This window comes from Hemicordylus capensis, chromosome 16 (assembly GCF_027244095.1).
Source record: "Hemicordylus capensis ecotype Gifberg chromosome 16, rHemCap1.1.pri, whole genome shotgun sequence".
NCBI classification, from domain to species: domain Eukaryota; kingdom Metazoa; phylum Chordata; class Lepidosauria; order Squamata; family Cordylidae; genus Hemicordylus; species Hemicordylus capensis.
This window is the reverse complement of record NC_069672.1, coordinates 1727310-1749433: the sequence shown is the minus strand read 5'-3', so window position 1 is coordinate 1749433 and position 22124 is coordinate 1727310. Positions and strand designations below refer to the sequence as shown.

General features: G+C 51.4%; 1 protein-coding gene across 2 annotated transcripts in view; it reads right to left on the bottom strand.

Moving 5' to 3' along the window:
- The window catches only part of ACOT7 (acyl-CoA thioesterase 7), a 72285-nt gene extending 52946 nt beyond the window's left edge, over positions 1-19339 (bottom strand). For both annotated transcript variants that reach the window (XM_053281302.1, XM_053281303.1), the window contains exons 1-3: positions 19176-19339; positions 5396-5513; positions 2499-2655 (exon numbers count right to left, since the gene is read on the bottom strand). In XM_053281302.1, the coding sequence (XP_053137277.1) occupies positions 2499-2655; positions 5396-5513; positions 19176-19243 (343 nt within the window). In that variant the 5' untranslated portion in view covers positions 19244-19339. The remainder of the gene's footprint in view (positions 1-2498; positions 2656-5395; positions 5514-19175) is intronic.
- Positions 19340-22124: the final 2785 nt, after the last annotated feature.

The following is a 22124-nucleotide window of genomic DNA, read 5'->3' as shown; positions in this document are numbered from 1 at the left end:
GGCAGCTCCCTCCTGGGGATGGGACCACAGGTCAGTGGTAGAGCATTTACTTGCATGCAGAAGATCTGAGGTTCACTCCCTGGCGGCGTCTCCAAGCAGGGCTGGGAAAGAAGATCCCCAGCTAGTCGACACTGGCCACATGAAACTAGATGGACTGATGGTCTCACTCGGTATCGGGCAGCTTCATCCGCGGCATCCACAGCTCAACAGTGGAGCCCGTGCTTGGGATGCAGGAGGTGTCCTGGAAGGACTGGAAACAGCTCCTGCCTGGAAGCCTAGAGAGCCAGACAGGGCTGACGATCGGCTCAAAGGACCAAAGGCCTGATTCTGCAGAAAGCCGCTTCCTCTGCTGCAGCCCTACAACATCTGGAGACATCAGGTTAGGAGCCCCTTGTTTATTGCATGCCCCAAACCCAGAATCTTTGGAGAGGTACTGCGAGCAGACTGGATCACGTGGGTGATGAAGTAATGGCCTGATGGCGCATCTGCTGAGAATATCACTCCAGCCAGGCCTGAAATGCAGCGTCTAGGCAGCAACTGCTTCCAAACAAACAAACAAAAAAGACACAAGACAGACTTCCTAAGCCAAGGAGTGAGGCTTAAAGCAAGCTGAAAGATGCAGGAGCGGGAGAGGCTTTTGGAGGCAGAGCTGTGAGTGTGGTTAAATCCGCCCCCCCCGCCCCCGGAAACCTTCATTCTGCACAAAATGAGCCAAGCATGTTCTTTATCCACTTCACAGAACATCAGCTTTGGGAAAGAGTTCTGTGTGTGTGTTTAAAAAAAATCGACTTTTTGGCAAGGTCTAGGGAGATGGAGTGCAAAGAAGGGGGGGGAGAGGATAAAGGAAGCAAATAATATTTGAAGAACAGGGAGCTCTGGAAATGAGAAAGAGAGAGGGAGGGAGAGGGAGAGCACACACAAACCAAAGAAAGCTTCTCAACGGCCTTTTTCTTCCCAAGGAAAAGACAGAGATATTGAGATACAGACACCCGCTTCTGTACAATACTTTGCAGCAGTGCTTTGAAAGTGGTCCAAGAAAGCAGCAAGTCGCTTGGAACAAGGAATCCGAGAATATCCTCGCCTCCTCCTCCTCCCTCCAAGGATTCAAGGCTGTCTGTTTGCAAAGGACCCTGCGGCAGCAGCACAATGGCTCCCTGGGGAAGAGTGTCCCACTTTCCTCCTGACCCCAGAGCCAGCAGTTATCCAGAGCCCGAGGACGAGGCAAAACCCACCCCGTCAGGGAAGTACAGTTCCCGCAAGCCGCCGAAAGCTCCCGTTTGGCACAAGTGGCAGGCGGCAGCCATTGTGGGGGAGCTTGGATGCCGCTTCCAAACCACGGGCTCATCCCTTGCAGCGGTGAGATGGGACTATTCCTGCAATGAGGGAAGGGGTTGGGCGTGGAGACCCCCAAGGACCCCCACAACTCTAGCATTCCATGGAAGACTCTACAAGGAGAGCGCAGGGAGGGAGCCAACCCTGCAGTCCTCAAGCATCTCCTGGGGCTGAACGGTCTGTTCATCAGTGTCAGGAGCCACCAGCTCTGCCTAGGCGAGTCAGCAGCTCCAAGGGCTGGGCCCACTGTTCCCTCTAACAGGGATTCCCAGAGGTTGTTGACTACAACCCCCATAATCCCCAGCCAAAGGCCACTGCAGGTCCTGCTCAGGTTGAATCAGGAAGGCCCCATTCTGAACGCACATCGTGCACACACACCCTGCCCTGATACTGCTGCCCAGAACAAAACTCTTTCTGCACAGAGATGGGGGGCGGGGTTTAGAGGGACCACTGAATCACCTCCCTGGGCAGTAAAGGGCTTCCTGGCACTGGAGTGATCCCACCCACCAAGGCCAGCCACTGGCTCTCCTCAACAGGAAGGGCAATCAGGCCTCCCTGTTCAGCTGGAACCCTGACTGGTCCTTGACATGAGCATTGCCTCTTCCTGCTCCCCGCTGAGAAAGGCCTACCGCTCAGCCCTGTCCGTGAACCATCACCCGGCCCTGTTATGCACACATGTCAAGTCTAGAGAGCAAAGCACAACCAAACCGAGGAAGCTGCCTTCGCCTGGGCCAGGCCCTTGGTCCGTCTGGCTCAGTGTTGTCTGCACAGACTGGCAGAGGCTTCTCTAAAGTTCCAGGCAGGAGTCTCTCTCCCAGCCCTACCTGGAGATGCTGCCAGGGGCTGAACCTGGGACCTTCTGCATGCCAAGCAGGGGATCTACGGCCCCATCCCCCAAGAGTCTTAACGCGCTCCCACATATAGTCTCCCATCCAAATGCAAACCCAGGTGGACCCTGCTTAGCAGAAGGAACAATGCATGCTCACTGCCACAGGTCCAGCGCTCCTCCCTACAGACAAGTGGCTGCAGCCATCCACGCCAGACAGGAAGAGTCGACAGAGCCTTTACTGATGCTCCCCCTTCAGTAAAATGCCAGGAAACCAGGCATGCCGGCTCAACGGCTTCACCGGGCAGGGGCTGCGCTGGAGGTGACGGAGAAGAGGTACCTGTAAGGATGTTTTCGGACTCCACGTTGACTTGGACCTCTACGGAGTGCTTGGAGGTGTAGGTGATTTCTGCACTGACGTGGGCTACCTCCCCGATGCACATTGGGGAAAGGAAGTCGGTGCGTTCCACACGAGCCAGCGCACACACACAGTGCTCCTGGGGGGAGGAGGAGGAGGAGAGCCACTGTTAGCCCATGCGACACCCACAGACACCCACACAGACCCCAATGCCTTTGACAGTGCAAGACCCAGGGAACTCAGAACTCAGTACTCTCGACACTGACTGGCAAAACATTACAAACGTGTATATACCGCTGAACCAAAGTTCTCAAGAGTGGTTTACATAGAAAGAAGATGATTTCCTGTCCCAAAATCTGATGACTAACTGGGACTGGATGTTTTGATCACATCACGCCAATGCTTCGTCAGCTGCACTGGCGCCCAGTCCGTTTCTGGGCCCAGTTCAAAGTGCTGCTCTAACCTTGAAAGCCCTAAATGGCTGGGGACCGGGTTACCTGAAAGAGCACCTTGCTCCATATGTCCCAACCCAAACCGTAAGACCTTCTTTGGAGGCCCTCCTCTGGGTGCCCCTGCCAAATGAGGTGAGGTGGGTGGCTACCAAGGAGAGGGCTTTTTCGGTGGTGGCACCCTGTTTATGGAATAGCCTCCCCAGTGAGGTTTGCCTGGCTTCCTAACTTTGTTCTTTTAGACGCCAGGCAAAGACCTTTTTGTTCACCCAGGCCTTTTAAATTTCTGCTTTCAGATTTGACATGATTGTTAACTAATTTTAAGAAGAGTTTTTAAGCTGCTTTGTATTGTATTTTGTATTCTTTTCTTCTTTTTTTGTCTGTTATGATTTAATGTGTTATGTGTTTTTATTGTATGTTTTAATACAATAAAAATCTAATGGCCCACAGACGTACACAGGTACCCGAGGGGAAAAGCTGCCACGGTGAGCAGAGGAAGACAGCCAAGGCATTCACACCACAGGGAGTTTCCCCGTCAACTAGGAAAGCAGCTTTTGGGCAGACCAGACCTCTTTCAACTTCTTCCAAGGACACACCTCACAGGGGAGCAGAGGGAACTTGGCTTTTTCTTCCTAGGTCTCCCCAAATTATCCACCACTGCCACCTACCGGCCATTGAGAAAAATGTGCTTCGGGATGTGGGCACTGGTTCTCCTCTTTCCTGAGTGCGTATTTTTTGCTGGGTGTGTTTTGGATGTGTGCATTTCTGGTTCGGTTTTTTAAAGACCAATTCTGGCCATTCACAGATCTGGGGAAAGGTAGGAGGCACCCACCAAGCGTCTCTCCAGCCAGGGAGGCAAAATCAAAATCTAGAACTCAGCTTGGGGCCCCCACCCTGCCCCCCGCTTCTCTGGACTAACTTCACCAAAACCATGCTTAGACTCTGATTCTCAGTTAAGCAATTTGACCAAGCCCTGGATCATATCCCACTTATCTCGTCAGCAGGATGTTTAAGAAGGGTGGGGAAAATCCACACTTGCTGACTGCAGTGTATGACTGGGCAAAGCATAACAGTGCTTGTACCAGAATACTATTTCCTCCTTTCCTTCCTAAAATGGTCAAGGTTTTAGACGGCCTAATTGCCGATTCAGACATGAAGTATTTCCGGCACTGCTTTGCACGCAGAAGGTCCCAGGTTCAATCTCTGCAGGTCAGCAGGAGAGGTATCTCTGCAGGAGAGGTATCTCTGCAGGAGAGGTATCTCCCTGAAACCTTGGAGAGCTGCTGCCAGTCAGGGTATGCAGAACTGCACAAGAGTGACCAATGGTCTGACTACGGCAGCTTACATAGGGCAGCTTCCAATTCCGTAAACTGGGGGCCAGAGGTTAGGGAGTGCAAACAAATTTCTTATGAAAGCCTCAGCCCTGCTCAGCTGAAAAAATCATAGAAGATTATTTATTTAATTTTATTTATTATTATTTATTATTAAAACTTTTATACCACCCTTCCAAAAAGCTCAGGGAGGTTTACATTATTGATTAGAAGTGGAAGGGACCTTGGAGATTTTCTAGTCCACTCCCTGCTCAGTGCAGGAATCTGCTAGAGCAGGTGACAGCTGCTGGGGGCAGGAGCACAGGAAGCCAGGGTTTCCCAGATGTTGTTGGACTATAACTCCCATCATCCCTAGCCACACCGGCAGAGGTGACTGCAGCTGGGGAAGATGGGAGTTGTAGCCCAACATTATGTGCGGACTCAAGGATGGGAGACCCTGGTCTAAACTGTGGCCACAGGAGGGAGAAGAGCTGGTCTTGAGGTAGCAAGTACAACTTGTTCCCTTTGCTAAAAAGGGTCCACCCTGGTTTGCATTTGGATGGGAGACTACATATGTGAGCACTCTAAGATATTCCCCTTAGGGGATGCAGCCATAGCTCAGGGGAAGAGCGCCTGTCTGCTTGCATGCAGAAGGTTCCAAGTTCCCTCCCCAGCATCTGCTGATACGGGGTGAGAGAGACCCCTGCCTGCAACCTTGGAGAAGCCGCTGCCAGTCTGTGAAGACAATACTGAGCTAGACAGACCAAAGGTCTGACTCAGTATATGGCAGCTTCCTATGTTCCTGTGACACAATCCCGTTTTTTCCTCAGGGGGGTTGCTCAGTTGGACCCTTCTGGAGAAAAGGAGAACATGCATTCCCAGTGGAGGAAAGAGCATCCGCTCTTTCAGGACAAAATAGCACCACACACACACACAGTCAGCACACTGGAAGCTGGGCATTTTGTTGTGGTGTTGACAGTGGGGGAGGAAAAGAGACCCAGCGCCTGCTGGGCTGCTGCTGCCGCCACCCTGCTGCCAGCCAGTGAATCTCTGAAAATGTCTTGGCAGAGTTCTCGGGCTTATGCAAAGTGCCCTGCTGGATGGAGGGCGAGGCACGTACCCCAGACTGAGAGTTGCAGTGGCGGGTACTAATGATTGCGCCCGCCTCCTCGATCATTTTCAGGATGGTGCCCCCGTGGACGTTCCCAGCAATGTTGGCATCATCTGGGCGCATGATCCTAGAGAGAGAGAGAGAGAGAGAGGAAAAGGGGGAAAGGAAGCAGTCAGATCTAGGCCTGGCTAAAGGGAGGAGAGGTGAAGTTTCCACTCCTTGAAGCAGCTCGTTCCTTCAAAGCATGGCCAGCTTTCCCAATGGCTCGTCCCTTCTCCACTAAAAGGTGTTCCAAGCAGGCAGCCAAAGCCAGCACCTGCCTGGCTCTTCTCTCCTCCTCGCTCACTGGGGGCCCTGAGTTGCGTCCTCCCTCCTGAACGATCCGAGGGGGAACATTCCAGGTCCCACCAACAACACAACCAACACCGTTTGTGGACGCATCATCAGGACCAGTCCTTGGTCTTCAGCAACGCTTAGAAGCCGGAGGTTCCAGCGTGCAGCACCTGCCAGATGCCTTTTACATGGATAAGGACCGGAAGAGTTGTTCATCCATGCAGAATGTTGTTTCCAGGATAACCTCACAAAGTCCCATGACCAGCTGCTAAATGTGCTGTTTGTTTTTTCCAACCGTTAGACAACCCTTAACTAGATTTGTCTAATGTCTTGTCCATTTACTGGCTGGAAACCTGAGATATTTGTTTGTTTATTATTATTCATTATTAAACATTTTATACCGCTCTTCCAAGAGGCTCAGATATTGCCTGTCCTTCACGCAGAATGTATGTTAAATGTGTGTTTGTTAAGAAATGGGTAAGGTGAGAGGAGTCCCGTAAGAGATCCTCCCATTCTGTCTGGCTCCTGCCGTGACATTCAAGGAAAGTGTTTGGTAGTAAATATCTGAATGATATTTAGGACTGTGGCAGGGATTTAGTTGGATCAAGCACATTCTTCAGGTCTCTGCGACACCATATTGTTATTACTATACAACAGGGCTACACAATTGTGCGTCTTCCGCAGATGTTGAACTACAACTCCCATCACCCCCGACTACGGGCCACTGTGGCTGGGGATGATGGGAGTTGTAGTCCTACAAGAGCTGGAGAGCCAAAGCTGTGCAGCCCCGCTACAAGGTATTTCCGCCCTGCTTTTCGACCCCATACAATCAGGCCCACAAATCAGCTTGCAAAGAGAACACACAAAAACAAAAAACCCACAATGAAGTAAGTTCAGAATAGAAAGACAGAAGAAAGCAACACCAGCGGCTAAAGACAAATTAAACTGGCATCCCAACGCCCTCTTAAATTTAAAAAAAATAAATGTTGTCACACAACGGCTAAAGGCTAACAAGCAAAGGGCCAAGAGAGCCTCCTAGCGGGGTGGGGGAGGCATTGCACAACCTCGGGGCCACCCTGAAGAAGGCTCCATCCCATGCCACTATCCTCTACACCAGGGATTCTCAACGTTGGGTCCCCAGATGTTATTGGACTTCAACTCCCATAATTCCCAAACAAAGGCCACTGGGGCAGGGGATTATGGGAATTGAAGTCCAATAACATCTGGAGACCCAACGTTGAGAACCCCTGCTCTACACTCCCAGTGGAGGACCATGGACCATGGACTCCAGAGAGGACCTGAGTGCACCGGCAGGTTCATACACGAGATGGTGACCCACGAGGCATTCCAGTCACTGTAAGACGCCTGCCGCAGGGATCATCGAAACAGGGGGTTCCCGACCTTGGGTGCCCAGATGTTGCTGGACTACAACTCCCATCATCCCCAGCTGCCATTGCACACTCTATAGAGGGCACACTCTATAATCCTCTAATGCCTAATTGTGGTTTAGCTTGTTGTCAAAGAGGAAAGGGGATTAGGCCAAGGCAGGCCCAGACAAAGCAGCTGCTCTTCCTCCATTTGGGTCACGGGCTAACCACTTTGCTTGCCCTTGAATTCCCAAGAGCGAGACGGGGAGCAAGAGAGAAGAGAACCCAAGTGGCCAGAGCTGCATATTGGAGAACAGAGCCAGCGTGGTGTACTGGCGAGAGTGCTGTACTAGGACCGGGGAGACCCGAGTTCAGATCCCCCTTCAGCCATGAGACTAGCTGGGTGACTCTGGGCCACTTCTCTTAGCCTAACCTACTTCACAGGGTTGTTGTGAGGAGAAACCTAAGCAGTACACCACTCTGGGCACCTTGGAGGAAGAGCGGGATATAAAATGGAATTAATTAATTATTAATTAAAAAAGAACTGGATGGTGGGTGGGCGGGCGGGGGGGGGAGGATGCCCTGGTTAAAGGATCTCGGGTAACAGGACTGGAGAAGAAGAGGAATCCCTAAGAGCTTGCAGAGCAAGTCAGGGCAGCAAACCCCAAACCAGATGGGCCAGGATTCCAGCTCAGAAATGCGGGGTTGAACATTCTCCACAATGGAAAAAAATAAAAGTATGGAAACTGGGAAACCATCCTGGAAAATGCTACTAATGGATTTTATGGAATGAATTTTTTTTTTAAGAAACGGAATATTGTTCCACGGCACAATAAAGCATGAGGACATTTTCTGGAAAGCGCTCCCGTGCTTTTCATGCCATGGCAACACATTCTGCTCCTAACTAGGCATTGTTCCAATGCATCACCGCAGCACCAATGACAGATGCCAATGCAGCCGAGGCAAAGGTTTAGGCCAGGAGGCAATCTTAGCAATCGTATTAGGCAATCTTGGTCATCTCAAAGTCATAATCAACGTTTTACAAGTTAATTATTGCGCTAGGTTAAGAGTGCTAGGAAGTGCAAGAGAAAGTAAGTGGAGGTACTTTTTCACACAACACATCATCAACTTGTGGAATTCTCTGCCACAAGATGTGATGATGGCCAACAACCTGGGTGGCTTGAAGAGGGGTTTGGATCACTTCCTGGAGGAGAGGTCTATCATCGGCTACTAGTCGGAGGGCTACAGGCCACCTCCAGCCTCAGAGGCAGGATGCCTCTGAGTCCCAGTTGCAAGGGAGTCACAGCAGGAGAGAGGGCAGCACCCTTTCAACTCCTGCCTGTGGCTTCCAGCGGCATCTGGTGGGCCACTGTGTGAAACAGGATGCTGGACTAGATGGGCATTCTTGGGCCTGATCCAGCAGGGCTGTTCTTTAAGGACATAAGAACAGCCCTACTGGATCAGGCCCAAGGCCCATATATGTTCTATACCCAGAGTCTTTGGGCGGTATATTAAACGTTTCAAATAAACAAACAAACAAACAGTAAACAGGAGGGTAATATGGCAATTTACTTTTTCAACTAAATATATAGGTCAAACAACATGCCAGATCAGATCACAATCTATTTAGGGCATCAGGAAAACATGCACAGTGCCATTTTCTGAGAATGTTTTGTGCAAGTGAGAAAAAACTGCATTCCGAAAAATGTTTCCAGTTCAAGCTTTTCTGGGAAACCCACATCTCTGGATTTAACATAAGGCACTTTCTTATGTTCCTAGGATCTGAGCCAGGAGAATATTCTAGATCAGGGATTCTCAACGTTGGGTCCCCAGATGGTATTGGACTTCAACTCCCATAATCCCCAGCCCTAGTGGTCTTTGGTTGGGCATTATGGGAGTTGAAGTCCAATAACATCTGGAGACCCAACATTGAGAATCCCTGTTCTAGTTTACAGCACACCTGCCACCAGTCACAGGAGGACATGAAGACCAGTCACTGTCAAAAATGGCAGAGAGAGTACCAACAGCACTGAAACTTTCCTAGCACCCCCAAAGAAAAGTCAGGCAAACTAGAAAATGCACACAGACTCTTGTGGCTAAAGGTTTCCGTTTTCATCATTCGTTCCAACCTGCGGCAACAGGTCACAAGATTTGGCAGGCCAGGTAGGGACAACCACAGCATGCTGTTAAACCAAGGGCAGCCTGCGTGACCCACAAACATCCTTTCCAGCCCCACCACCAGATCAGATGTTTGGCTAACGTTTGGTGCAGGAAGCCTTTGACAGCAACAGTCTGCCTCTGCATTGGGTCTGCGAACCTTACAACTAAATTCAGTGATAAACACAAACAAGGTTTTAATTCCATGGGATATTGCTCACTTGTGTCTGTTTGTTTGGCATACATACATAAATAAGATGGTGTTCTGGCCCCAAAGGGCTCACGATCTAATCCGTCTCCTGGTTTCAGGACCGCCACCCCTGAAACTCACCCTCCTTACATGCAGGCTTAAAGAGGAATTCTCTCCAGCTAGGGCATATAGCCACCTAACGGCGCAGCGGGAAAATGACTTGACTAGCAAGCCAGAGGTTGCCGGTTCAAATCCCCACTGGTATGTTTCCCAGACTATGGTGGGGAACACATATATCAGGCAGTAGCGATAGAGGAAGATGCTGAAAGGCATCATCTCATACTGTGCAGGAGACGGCAATGGTAAACCCCTCCTGTATTCTACCCAAGATAACCACAGGGCTCTGTGGTCGCCACGAGTCGAAACCGACTCGACGGCACACCTTTACTTTATGGTGTAAGCCAGGGGTGCTCACCCTTGGGTCCCCAGATGATGTTGGACCTTTGGCCACTGCGGCTGGGGATGATGGAAGTTGCGGCCCCAAAACATCTGGGGACGCAAGGGTGAGGACCCCAGGTTTGAGCCACGGATTGGCTACCCGCATCGTTCGTATCTCCCCTTCTAAAACACCCTCTGTGCCACGTTCCTGCATTCACCCGCCTGCATTGACATCCCAGCCCTGTTAATTTCCAATTCACCTGCTCAGAACGGAGGGAAGCAGCAGAGCAGCAAGAGTAGCCGTCCCTAGCACTAGTCCCCCATCACCCAGGAATAAAGTTTGAGGGTTGCCATACTGGAGGAGAAGAGGGGCCATCCGGGTGAGAGAGAGAGAAGAGCGTCCTCGTTCGTGCTGGTGAGCCTCCAATCAATGCAAACTGGTCTTTCCACTTCATCGCTTGCATCGTCATGGCTGACGCCACCCCTCTGGCTTCCCTCGGATGATTTCCTGCCTAGCCCCCATCAAAGAGTCATGCCTGCCACCCGGCCGGCCTCTCTCTCGGATGACTTCCTGTCTGTCAAGATCGGGAGGAGGCGCCCTGGCCAGACAAGGAAGTTCGCGCGGCAGAGAGAGCTTCTGTAGAAACCCCGTTGCCCAACAGAGAGGAGGAAGAGGAAGAGGATAGTCTACGGGTAGAGAAGATGAGCAAGGGCCACTCCAGGACGAAGGATCTCTCTCTCTCAGGTCTGACTCCGTACGACGCAGCTGCCTATATTCCTCGGCCTCGCCACGGAACCAGAGACAAGAGGACAAAAGCACTCCCAACTTGCGTACTATCTGGACATTGCATCCTGGCACTTGGATGTCCATAGCATGGAGAGAGAGAACGTGTGTGTGTGTGTGTGTGTGTGTGTGTGTGTGTGTGTGTGTGAGAGAGAGAGAGAGAGAGAGAGAGAGATAGAGAGAGTGTGTGTGTGTGTGTGTGTGTGTGTGTGTGTGTGTGTGTGTGTAAGGGGGAGAGAGAGAGAGAAAGACAGTCCAGTGTAAAAGTGAGCCTGGGTACAGGGAGCCCTCAAATGCAGGACTGCTCTAAGTGCATGGAACGTAATGAGTTAATAGGGTTTTACAGTACAAGATAAAGGAGGACCAAGTGGGTCTTGTATGCAAAGTTTGCTACTACCAAAAATACAAATTGGCCTTATTAAGAACATAAGAACAGCCCTGCTGGATCAGGCCCAAGGCAGCCCATCTAGCCCAGCCTCCTGCTCCCCACAGTGGCCCACCAGATGCCTCTGGGGAGCAGCCCACAGGCAAGAGGTGTGTGCCTGCCCTCTCTCCTGCTGCTGTGGCTCCCCTGCAACTGGGATTGAGAGGCTTCATGCCTCTGTTATTAAACAATGTCTGAGTGTCCGGCCAGGATCGAGGAGACCCAGGTTCAAATCTCCCCTCCGTCCTGAAACCCACAAGTAGGTGGCCTTGGGCAGGCCACTTGGTCTCACTCTAATCTGAGTGCGCAGAGCTCCCGAACTTGGGTAGGACGTCTCTCTTCTGGTCTTGTGGTGGCAAGCATGAATTGTCCCCTTTGCTAAGCAGGGTCCACCCTGGTTGCATTTGAATGGGAGACTACATGTGGGAGCACTGAGAGATATTCCCCTTTAGAGGATGGGGCTGCTCTGGGAAGAGCACCTGCAGGTTGCATGCAGAACGTTCCAGTTTCCCTCCCTGACATTTCCAAGGTAGGGTTGAGTGAGGTAACCTTGCAGAAGCCGCTGCCAGCCTGTGTAGACAATACTGAGCAACATGGACCAAGGGTCTGACTCAGTATAAGGCAGCTTCCTACATTACAGTACGATCCAGCTTACTATGTACATACACACATATACTCTATTGATTTTATAAACAGGGGAATAAAACGCCACCAAGATGTACACAATAATCCAGACCAAAAATTAAATTATGATGTCCAAAGATCACACAGGCGTTCACTCCCCTGCTATGCGATCAGTAAATCAGAGGGTTCTCGGGGCCAAACACTCACCGGCGGAGACCTGCATTCACCTGCAAGAGTCCCGCTCCTCTCCAGAAGCCGCCCAGATGCCGCCAGAACTTGAACATCCCTGCCTTAAGCACCGCGACTGCTCAGACACAGAAGCTGGTGTCGAAATGAGGCCTGCCCCCCTCACTCAGGGCTACATCACCTCTTAAATGATACCGCTGTCTAGAAATTTAGAAATGCTCCTCACAAACACTAGCACGAGCTCGTATTTAGGGACGAATATTTCTCATGCTATTGACAGAAGACGACGCAGAGGGGGGAAATTCCTCCGAATCCAGACAACAGACTCCGAAAGCAACCCTTAGAGAGACTCAGCCTCACTCTGGGGGGGGAAAGGGAGGGCCGAGGATGTCGAGGCACGGTTCAGGAAAGTGTTTTAACACCCAACTAGCACTTTGCGTGCTGTTCAGTGAAATTAATCTCCTACAACCAACTGTTGAGCAAGGTTACTCGCTTAGAGAGCTGGAGCCACCAACCAATTAAAAATAATAATCACATAATCAGTAGCTTTTTTAGTAGTTCTAGCCAGAAGGTCACTGGTAGCTTCTGCAGTATGTTGGCTCCTGCAAGACCACAACACAAAGAGAGGAAAGTGATGAAGTCCTTTTCCAGAGCAAGGCAACGGGTTCGGTTCAGACACCAAACCATTGCTTTGCCTCCTTAACTGCAGTGCAACCCTGAACGTGAGCCGGTCGTGTGATGCAGCAGCTAAAGAGGCGAATGCAATCTTGGACCCCATTAACAGAAGCATCATGTCCAGATCAAGAGCTGCCATTCCAATCTATTCTGTGCTGGTCAGACCTGCATCCAGATCTGAGCCCCAGCTTCAAAGAGCATAACCCTAGCTTCTTCCATGGCCGCTTCTCCTTCTCTTCACTTCAAAAACCTAGACAACCATTCCTCTCCAAACTCCTGATTCCCCCCACCCCCCGCCAACTCTTCTTCTATGTTCAGGCATTAACTCCCAAGTTGACTCTAATGTTGAACCCCTATGATGGTCTTCCATGTTTTCCTTCTTGTGGGTAAGGCTGGATGATGTTCTCTTTCTCTTGCAGGTATTGTGTGCAATATTCTTCTGTAAACTATTCCTACACTTCCTTGTAAAGGTAAAGTAAAGTGTGCCAACAAGTCAATTTCAACTCCTGGTGCCCACAGAGCCCCGTGGTTTCCTTTTTGGTAGAATCCAGGGGGGGTTTACCATTGCCTCCTCCTGCGCAGTATGAGATGATGCCTTTCAGCCTAGTACCAGCGGGGATTCGAACCGGATTCGAACTGGCAACCTTCTGCTTGTCAGTCAAGCATTTTCCCACTGTGCCATTGCAGTCAGCATTATTTCCCCTTTCTTGCTGGTGAGAAAGCCACTTCCGCTAAACATCATTTCTGCATCTCCACTGGTTTGTTAAGGCAGTTATGATTTTCCTTGGCATTCCAGAGCTTTTCAAGAAGAGGGCAGATGTCTCGTAAGGAGACAACCAGGAATAGGAATAACATGGAAACATAAGATTGCAGATTTAGGATCCATTTACTCCCACCATTCACATGTGACCTAAAGGCTTCATACACCATACTGTGTTCTAAGTGCCATAATTTAAGCTTGCTTATCAAGTCTTGCTTTCCTTGCCAAATTGGTGAATTAGTTCTCAGTCCATTCATGCACTGGGGAGATCTGCTTTTGGTTTTCTGTTCTGTCACTGCCTTTCTATATTCAGTCACTGGTGTATTGTGCGTGGATGAACCACTGTTCATTCACTGTAGTGTGCTAGGGCTTCCTGGGTCTGCATATGCTTCCTTTCTAATCAAGCATGCAGCCACTGGGTACAGCCACTTGTGTCCAGAGATTGATTACCTGGGTGCCTCTCTTTGGATCTATAATTAAGAGGCCATATGCATTACAGCAGACATTTACTGGGTTTCGTGCATGCTCAGTGTCATTAAGAACCGATGCTATCGTTCCGGACAAACGGAAGTGGCTATGCAGGGCAGTACCTCAGTAGCACAAGCCTGACAAGGCTCCCCTTCTCCCTCCAACCCATCTGTTCAGTGCAGCTGCAACAGAATGCAGAAATAACGGAGTTTTAATGCAAAGGCCTTCCAGATATCCTTCTTAGTGGAAGCCATAACAAGCTAACCCGCCTAGTGGTAACTGTGTTCTATGATATGGTTTAAGGAACGCTGCTACCAAATGGCTACCAAATGCTAATGCACCTCTCAGACTTGGATTGCCAGATGCGGACGGACTACCAGCCCCATCATCCTCTCCCACAGTGGTATTCGGCCACTGTGGCAAGGGGTGCTGGGACTCGTCATTCAATTGCATCTGGGGACCCAAGTCTGAGAACCCCTGCCCGAATGAATTCCATCTATCCATTTCAAGCAGATCCACAACCTGTTCCGCAGGTTACACTCCAGTAGGACAGCAGCTATGAAGACTGGTAAGGGAGGTTAGAAATCTGCAGGACCACCTAAGCTAAAGTCTGCCATAAAAAGCCAGAATCGCAGAACTCAAAGATCATCGCAAAATCCGTGGTAAGAGAGATCACCACAAAATCATCAGGTCATGAAAAAGATCACCAGATCAAAAAATCATCGCAAAAGCCCCACAAGAGTTTTTTTTAACACACACACACCACAAAATCTTCTGTACATGGCCAGAGTCAGAGCTGGCATTTATGGCTCCCTCCCCATCGGAGATTCTAACCCCCTACGGTCAAAAGGAGAAACAGATCCATGAAACTGCACTGAGAATTTCTACTTAAGTGCCAGAAAGCAGAGAGGACCTCCTCGGCTAGTCAAGCTCATCTATCTAAGAGCAACCTGCTGCTTGTTAGGCAAGCATTGTTGTAGTAATTTTGTCAAGTGGCCATTGTCTGGCTCCTAAGTTTTTTTGACGGCTACTAAATCCAAATAAAATTTGTCAAGGTGTGTCCTATAGGATGCATAAGTTTGCCACTCGAAGCTTTGTCCATGTACATACGAAAATGTAGCGGGTGAAGTCGCCATTGCGGGACAGAGGTCTGGATGAGGCCTCGACACCCAAGAATGCAGCTCACGGTGAAGGCAGGATACAGAGCCAGGTTCAGCTCTGCTGCTGCTGGAATATTCCGCATCAAGGTGGATTTTGCTACCAAATCAGGTGCCATGCTCCCCTCCTGATGAAGTGGTATGCAAAACCCCAAAAGTGGGGTTGGACTGGGAAATGCTTTTGAAACACATCCGGCAAAATTTAAAAAGCCATCCTTCTAGACTAAAGGCTTTCCAAGTTAAAATGCTGGGGGCGCAAGGAGGTATTAATGACTGCAGTTCCCCATCCAGTGAGTCTGCACAATCAAGAAGAGCAGCTATTCCAGCGAGAGAGCAGCAGGCGGCTTCCTTCCAGAGGCCTCTTAAGTGCCTTCGGTGTAAACCCCACTCCAGGGATTAAGCAGATTAGAATCCTCTACGGATTCTGAGCCAGCAACCTGGCTCAGAAGCCTAATTGTTCTCGCATGCCTCCTGAGAAGGGGAGAAGCCGCCGCCAAGGCTGAGGCCCTTTTGCCAGCTCCAGCTGTCTGCTCCATGGATCGGACTGCAGCTCCTGTACTGATGGGGCACAGCACAGAGATTCTCCGCCCCCAACTCGCCGCCACGGACAACAGTCTGAATCCACTCAAGAGGAAATGTGCCCTTGCAGCCACTGTCCTTGGGCAACCACAGAACAGGAGAGCAATGTGGGATGGAAGCACAGATGGGCCAGGCTAGTGGTACATCATGCCTCCTCCACATGGCAGCAATGCACAGATTAAAAGTTGTGTGTGTGTGCGCGCGCACACACACGCACACCAGAAAAGGCAGACCGGAATTGGACACAGAGGTTTCTCCAACCTGTATCGCAAAGTAACATGTTAGCAAACGTACAGGGCAACACCCATTGCAAAAGCCGTTCGTGCCCCAAGTCATGCTGATAAAACCTGTTTACAATCCATGTAACATTAACTACTGTGGCCTGAAGGTTCAAGCAGTGATGCCAGGAGTGAGGTGGAGCAGGCTAGGTAATTGTTTTACAGTTAAAAATAAATACATGGACTAAAGGTATTTAATTTACTAAATGAAAATATTTCCACTCTTCCTCTCAAAGATTCCCAAGGCAGCAAATATGATTTTTTAAAAACCCAAATAAAACCCACAACAAGATTCAATACAAGCAGATAGTTTGTTAACACAACAGTGCTTAACCAGAAACAAAACAAAAACAAAAACAAGCAAAACGAAGGAGACCAGATCAGCTGAGCATCGAGATCAGTCCAGCCAGAATAAAGCTGTCTCTAGCTGAACCTAAACATTATCATTGGAAGCACCTGGTGAATGGGTTGGCACCACAACCCAGAAGGCCTTGCTCCGCGTTGCTACCCATGGAGCCTCTAGAGGAAAGGCCACTCGGCTTCCAAAGGTCATCTCAGACCACCCAAGACCTCGAGGCCCAGTTCGGGCCCAACTTGGGAGGTCAAAACCAACACTTTGAGTTGTGCCTGGAAACAAAAGGGCAGCAGCCAGTGAAGTGCTTTGCTGGTGGCAAGATGACCTGTGAGCAGCCTTGCTGCTGTATTTTGAGCCAATTAGGATTTCCCATCTTCAAAGTTTCTTCTTCTTCTTTGCAGTGCAAAAAATGCTCCGCAAACATCTGATGAGGACTTTCTCAGGGCCCGTCTGACCGTGGCCAGGACCGTTTCCCCCAAGGACGGCCACAACTGCACACTTGCAGAAGCCAGTTAAAGATGCTGCGAGCCACAGAAGACCCCTGAGCATCCTTAAGACTGGAACTGGGCACTTGGTCCTATGGGGGAAAGGTAACCCCGCCCAGGAGAGGTCAGATCCCGACTCCTTGGTCAACTGCATCCTCCCACCCACCCCTTGGTTTTCGCTGCATTGAGCTTCAGTTTAATGACCCCCCCCCCCCACCAAGTACTTGACAGACTGCTGAGGAGGTCAATTGCCACCCTGCAGACAACGGAGAGGAAAAGCCGGGGAATGTGCTGTCCGTACCCTGGTGACCGGTAACCCCAAGCTTTCTCAGCAGCTCCACGAAACGCAGCAGGGGGTTACTGCTGGACCCAGCTCTGCTTTCGGAAGCTCAGGTGAGCTAACTGAGCAGAGAGGCACCTTTTTAAAAGTGGTGATACTCTTTATTGAGCAGGGGGAGAGCAACTGGCCCTCTCCGTCCCCAGCTCGGCATCCCTCCCGTGGCTGTTGCTGGTGTCTACCTTTAATGTTTCTTTTTAGATTGTGAGCCCTTTGGGGACAGGGAGCCATCTTATTTATTTATATCTATGTGAACCACTTTGGAACTCTGGTTGAGGAGCAATATATTAATATTTGTAGCAGTAGTAGTAGTAGGTGGAGGCAGTGGCCAAGGGCGCCTTTGCACGGATTCGGCTAGTGCGCCAGCTGCGTCCCTTTCTTGAGAAGGCAGATCTGGCCACAGTTACCCACACCTTAGTCATGGCACGGCTGGATTACTGTAGTGTGCTCTGTACAGGGCTGCCCCTGAAGAATATTCGGAAACTGCAGCTGGTGCAAAATGTGGCCGCTAGGATTTTATCTGGAGCTGCCCGATGGGATCACATCACACCCATTTTGAAAGAGCTGCACTGGCAGCCAGTTTGCTTCCGGGTCCAATCCATGTGCTGGTTTTGACCTTTAAAGCCCTTAATGATTTGGGCCCCGGATACCTGAGGTTGCTGTCCACTCGAGGAGGTCATCTGAGGGGGCTCTGCTCCAGGTGCCAGCAAGGAGGGAGGCTCAGTTGTCGTGCATGCGGGGCAGGCAGGGCCTTCTCTGTGGCTGCCCCCAGACTCTGGAATGCTTTCCTGGTGGCTATTCGCTTCTCAGTCTCCAGCACAGTTTTTAGAAAGCGTGTGAAATCTTGGCTTTTTACCCAGGCTTTTATATGACTGTCTCTACTGCTGCTGTTTTGTATTTTGTATGTTCATTTTTGTGCATGTATTTTAAATCTTTTTAGTCAGATCTATGTCTTATAGTCTAGCTTAATATTTTAATTGTAATTTTTATAGTCTTGTTTTAATTTTTCTATGTGACCCACCTTGAGATTGTTTTAATGAAAGGCAGTATACAAATATAAGAATACATTTTTAAAAAATTTAAGAAAACAAACAGAATGGGCCAAAAAAGACCCAGGTGAAAATGCTATAAACCGACTGCAGCCCTTATGGGTTGACTGAAGAACATGGCTGTTGATCAAGAATGCTGTATTAGCCAAGGTCATGAGGACAGGAAAAGGCTCAAGGCTGGAACTGGCAAAGCAATGGGTGCTTTGCACATTCTCAGAGTTCTCACCCATCTGTGATATTACCTGGACAAGCAACCTTGCTCTAATCCCTCTTGGGAAGTCCCGTCCCTGCTCAGAGGCACTCTCCATCTTTATTGCTGCTTGGGTGCTCTGCACATGCTCAGGGGCACTCTCACCCATCTTTTTCTGGGTGCACTGAATATTCTTACTTTAGACACTCTGCAGATGTCCAGGAGCTCTCAATACCTAGGGTGCTCTGCACATGCTCAAGAGACACTCATCCATTTGAACCAAGATGCTCTGATTACAGAGAGGCTGTCTTGTCCATCTCTTTTCACATCTAAAAAGCTCACCACCTCTCCTCTAGGCCTTCGGCTCATCCTGAGTCACTCACTCAGCTCATGCCTAAATGCTCTGTGCTAAGAGGCTCCCTCATCCATCTGCTCATAGCTTGGCACTCTACACATGCTCAGAGGCTCTCTTCATCTCTTTCCATACTGGACACTCTCTCCGACTCTCCTCTGGGCCTTCCATGCATGCTCAGGACACCCTCCCTCTCTTTGGACATACTCAGAGACACCTTCACTTGTCTTTATTACTACCTGGGCCTCCTGCCCATGCTCCCTCTGCACATGCTCAGAGACCTGTTCATCTCCCTGAGCACCTGGGTGCTCTGCACATACTCTCCCTCCTCCTACGTGGGCCTCGCTCTCTCTGCTTCTCCTCTAGGCCCTCTGCACATGCTCAGAGACCCTCCCCGCCTCCCTGAGCAACCGGCTGCTCTGCACATCCTCGGGGGCTCCCCCGCTCCCCGGATCATCATCATCATCAGCAGCAGCAGCAGCAGCAGCCATGCCTGGGCCTCCGCCCGGCACAGGCTACCTCTAGGCCCTCTGCACACGCTCAGAGACCACCCTTGGGCTCCACGACCCCGCGGAGGGGGACGCGCCGCCGCCCTACCTACCTGCTGATCTGGATGGCGGCCGGACCGGGGCAGGCTCCCCCGCCGACGGGACCCCTGAGAGGCTGCATGAGGCAGGCAAGAAGCAGAAAGCGGGAGCAGGAGGAGGAAGCGCCGCGGAGGAGACCGGGCCGATGCTGGACAGCGAGCGGGGGGGGGAGGGAGGCGAGGAGGTGGGGCTTCTGGCTCCGCCTCCGACCGCGATTGGCTCCCGCCTCCCGCCCCGCTCGCCATTGGCCAACCCCCGCCCTGCCGGGAAGAGAGGCCGACCGGCGCCCCCACCCTCCTGCACACGTGACGCCATTTCCGGGCCCCGGCGGGCGGGGGGAGGCAGATTGAGTGGCCCTGGAGGTCGCCTCGCCGCAAGAGCCGGCTTGGCTTGACTGACACGAGAGGGCGCGGCGAGGCCCTGGCCCCGCCCCTCCAGGCCTCCCGTCTCCATGGTGACGGCAGCCTCCGCGTCGGGAAAGGGGCGGGGCGCTCGCGTCAGGGAAGCTGGCGGGGTGACGTCGTGGGTCGGTGGGCGGGGTCGCTGCTGGGCCCGGCACGTGGTGGCTCTGCCCCCACCCCCGCTGCACGCTGGAGGGGGCTCGGCGGCGCTCTGCTCATGCTCAGAGGGGCCCCGCCCGCCCCAATTATCAGGGAGCCCTGAGTTCTTCTCTTCCCTCTAGTCCTTGTGGAAAGGTGAAGTTGTGCCCTCGAGTCGATTTCAACTCCTGGCTTTGCCATTGGCCACGACGAAGCCCCCTCGTTTTCTTTTGGGAGTAGAACACAGAAGGGGTTGGCCATTGCCTCCTCCCGCGCGGGATGAGAGGATGCCTTTCGGCACCTTCCTCTATCGCTGCTGCCCGATAGAGGGGTTCTTCTTCCCATAGTCTGGGAAACACACCCGCGGGGATTCCAGCCGGCGGCAGCCTCTGGCTTGCTGGGCAAGCCATTTCCCGCTGTGCCATGAGGTGGCTGCAGTCCTTAGGACCAAGGGTCCGACTCAGTATATGGCAGCTTCCTATGTTCCTAACTTCACATGCTGAAGGGGAGGAGAGTTGGTCTTGTGGTAGCAAGCAGGAATTGACACCTTTGTTAAGCAGGGTCTGCCCTGGTTTGCATTTGAATGGGAGACTATATCTGAGCACTATAAGATGTTCCCCTTAGGGGATGGGGCCACTCTGGGAAGAGCAGAAGGTTACAATTTCCCTCCCTGGCAGCATCTGCAAGATCGGGCTGAGAGAGATCCTTGCCTGTAGCCTTGGAGAAGCCGCTGCCAGTCTGGGTAGACAGCACTGAGCTAGGTGGGCTTAGGGTCTGACTCGGTAATATGGCAGCTGCCTAGGCTCCTAAATATTCCTCCCCGCCACTCCGAGCCCTTAAACACCACCAGCGCTGCCTCCACGACTCACTGGGAGGGTATATCCTGCGGGTTCCTGGGGGATCCATCCAGGCCAGCCCCAGAGGACTGGCAGCCCAAGTGTAGACAAATCTGAGCTAGATGAACCAAGGGTCTGACTCAGTAAGCAACTTCCTGTGTCCTTTCCTATGATTGACTTCTCCACTTTTAGAATCCTGTGTGGTTCAGGATCAGGAATATAGCTAATTGGCCAATTGGTCAGAGAGCTAGGCTCAAGTCTCCTGGAACCTACGATTCAAAGGGAGTGACTTACTTCAGAGGGTGGTTGTGACAGTGGTTATGATAAAAAGCCACCCTGGAAAAATAAGAGTAGAAAGGATGGTCCAGGAGATGCTGTGAAAAAGTCTTTAAGAATTGACTAAGGGTGATCCCATACACAACCCGTGGGTGGCCAGTTTCTTCAGACTCCAGGCCAATCCTGTGGAGTTGACAGCCCTCCATTTACCCCCTAAGTTCCTTTTCCAGGGAGCCTGTTAGAGGCAGCAAGTCCTGCCTTATTTCTCATAGGAACAGAGGAAGCTGCTGTCTACCGAGTCAGACCATTGGTTCATTGAGCTCAGTATTTACACAGACTGGCAGCGGCTTCTCCAAGGTTGCAGGCAGGAGTCTCTCCCAGCCCTATCTTGGAGATGCTGCCAGGGAGGGAACTGGGAACCCTCTGCTTGCTGGCAGGCAGGTGCTCTTCCCAGAGCGGCCCCACCCCCTAAGGGGAACATCTTGCAGGGCTCACACATGTAGTCTCCCATTCAGATGCAAACCAGGGAGGACCCTGCTTAGCAAAGGGGACAAGTCATGCTTGCTCCCACCAGAGCAGCTCTGCCTCGGCTGCCAGAGATCTGGACAACACAGACTCCATGTCCGGGAGCCCTGTCAACTTCTGCATGTAGTTCCCTACTTCTGAAAGGTGGTGTTCTCAGTAACTCTCTCCTAATCCCACCCCTCCCCTACGCCTGCCAGTCTCACAGATTTTCCTCTGTTTCTGATTTTAAAATTTAATGTTGATGTTACTCTGATAATAGTATTCTTATGTAAACACAGTCAGGGTTAGGGTTGCCCCATGAAAAACTGGGGTAGGGGGGAATTGTGTCTGTTGCGGGAGGAGAGGCCACATGCCTCTGAATCCCAGTGGCAGGGGAGCAACAGCAGGAGAGAGGGGGCAGGCCTCCCCTCTTGCCTGTGGGCTTCCCAGGGGCATCTGGTGGGCCACTGCTGCAGGAAACGCTGGACGCTGGACTAGGCGCTGGACTAGGCGCTGGACTAGATGGCCCTCCTTGAGTCAGATCCAGCAGGGCTGTTCTTCGGAGCAGTAATATCCTGCCTTGACCACTAGGGTGCGGCATTGCAGAGCAGCTGAAGACCTTGGCCTCTCATTCTGGGCACTCCACGTTCTGCAAGATCTTAGGACTTCTTTAGGGGCTTGTTGTTGTGGGCTTGGCTCTCCTTCAGCCATGCCAGACCAGCTTCCCTGGCAGACGGTCCACCACTGTTGATCTTCCCCTGTCTTGCACAGCTGCAAGAGAGCACTGAAGGAGCCCTCCTGCTGCTGC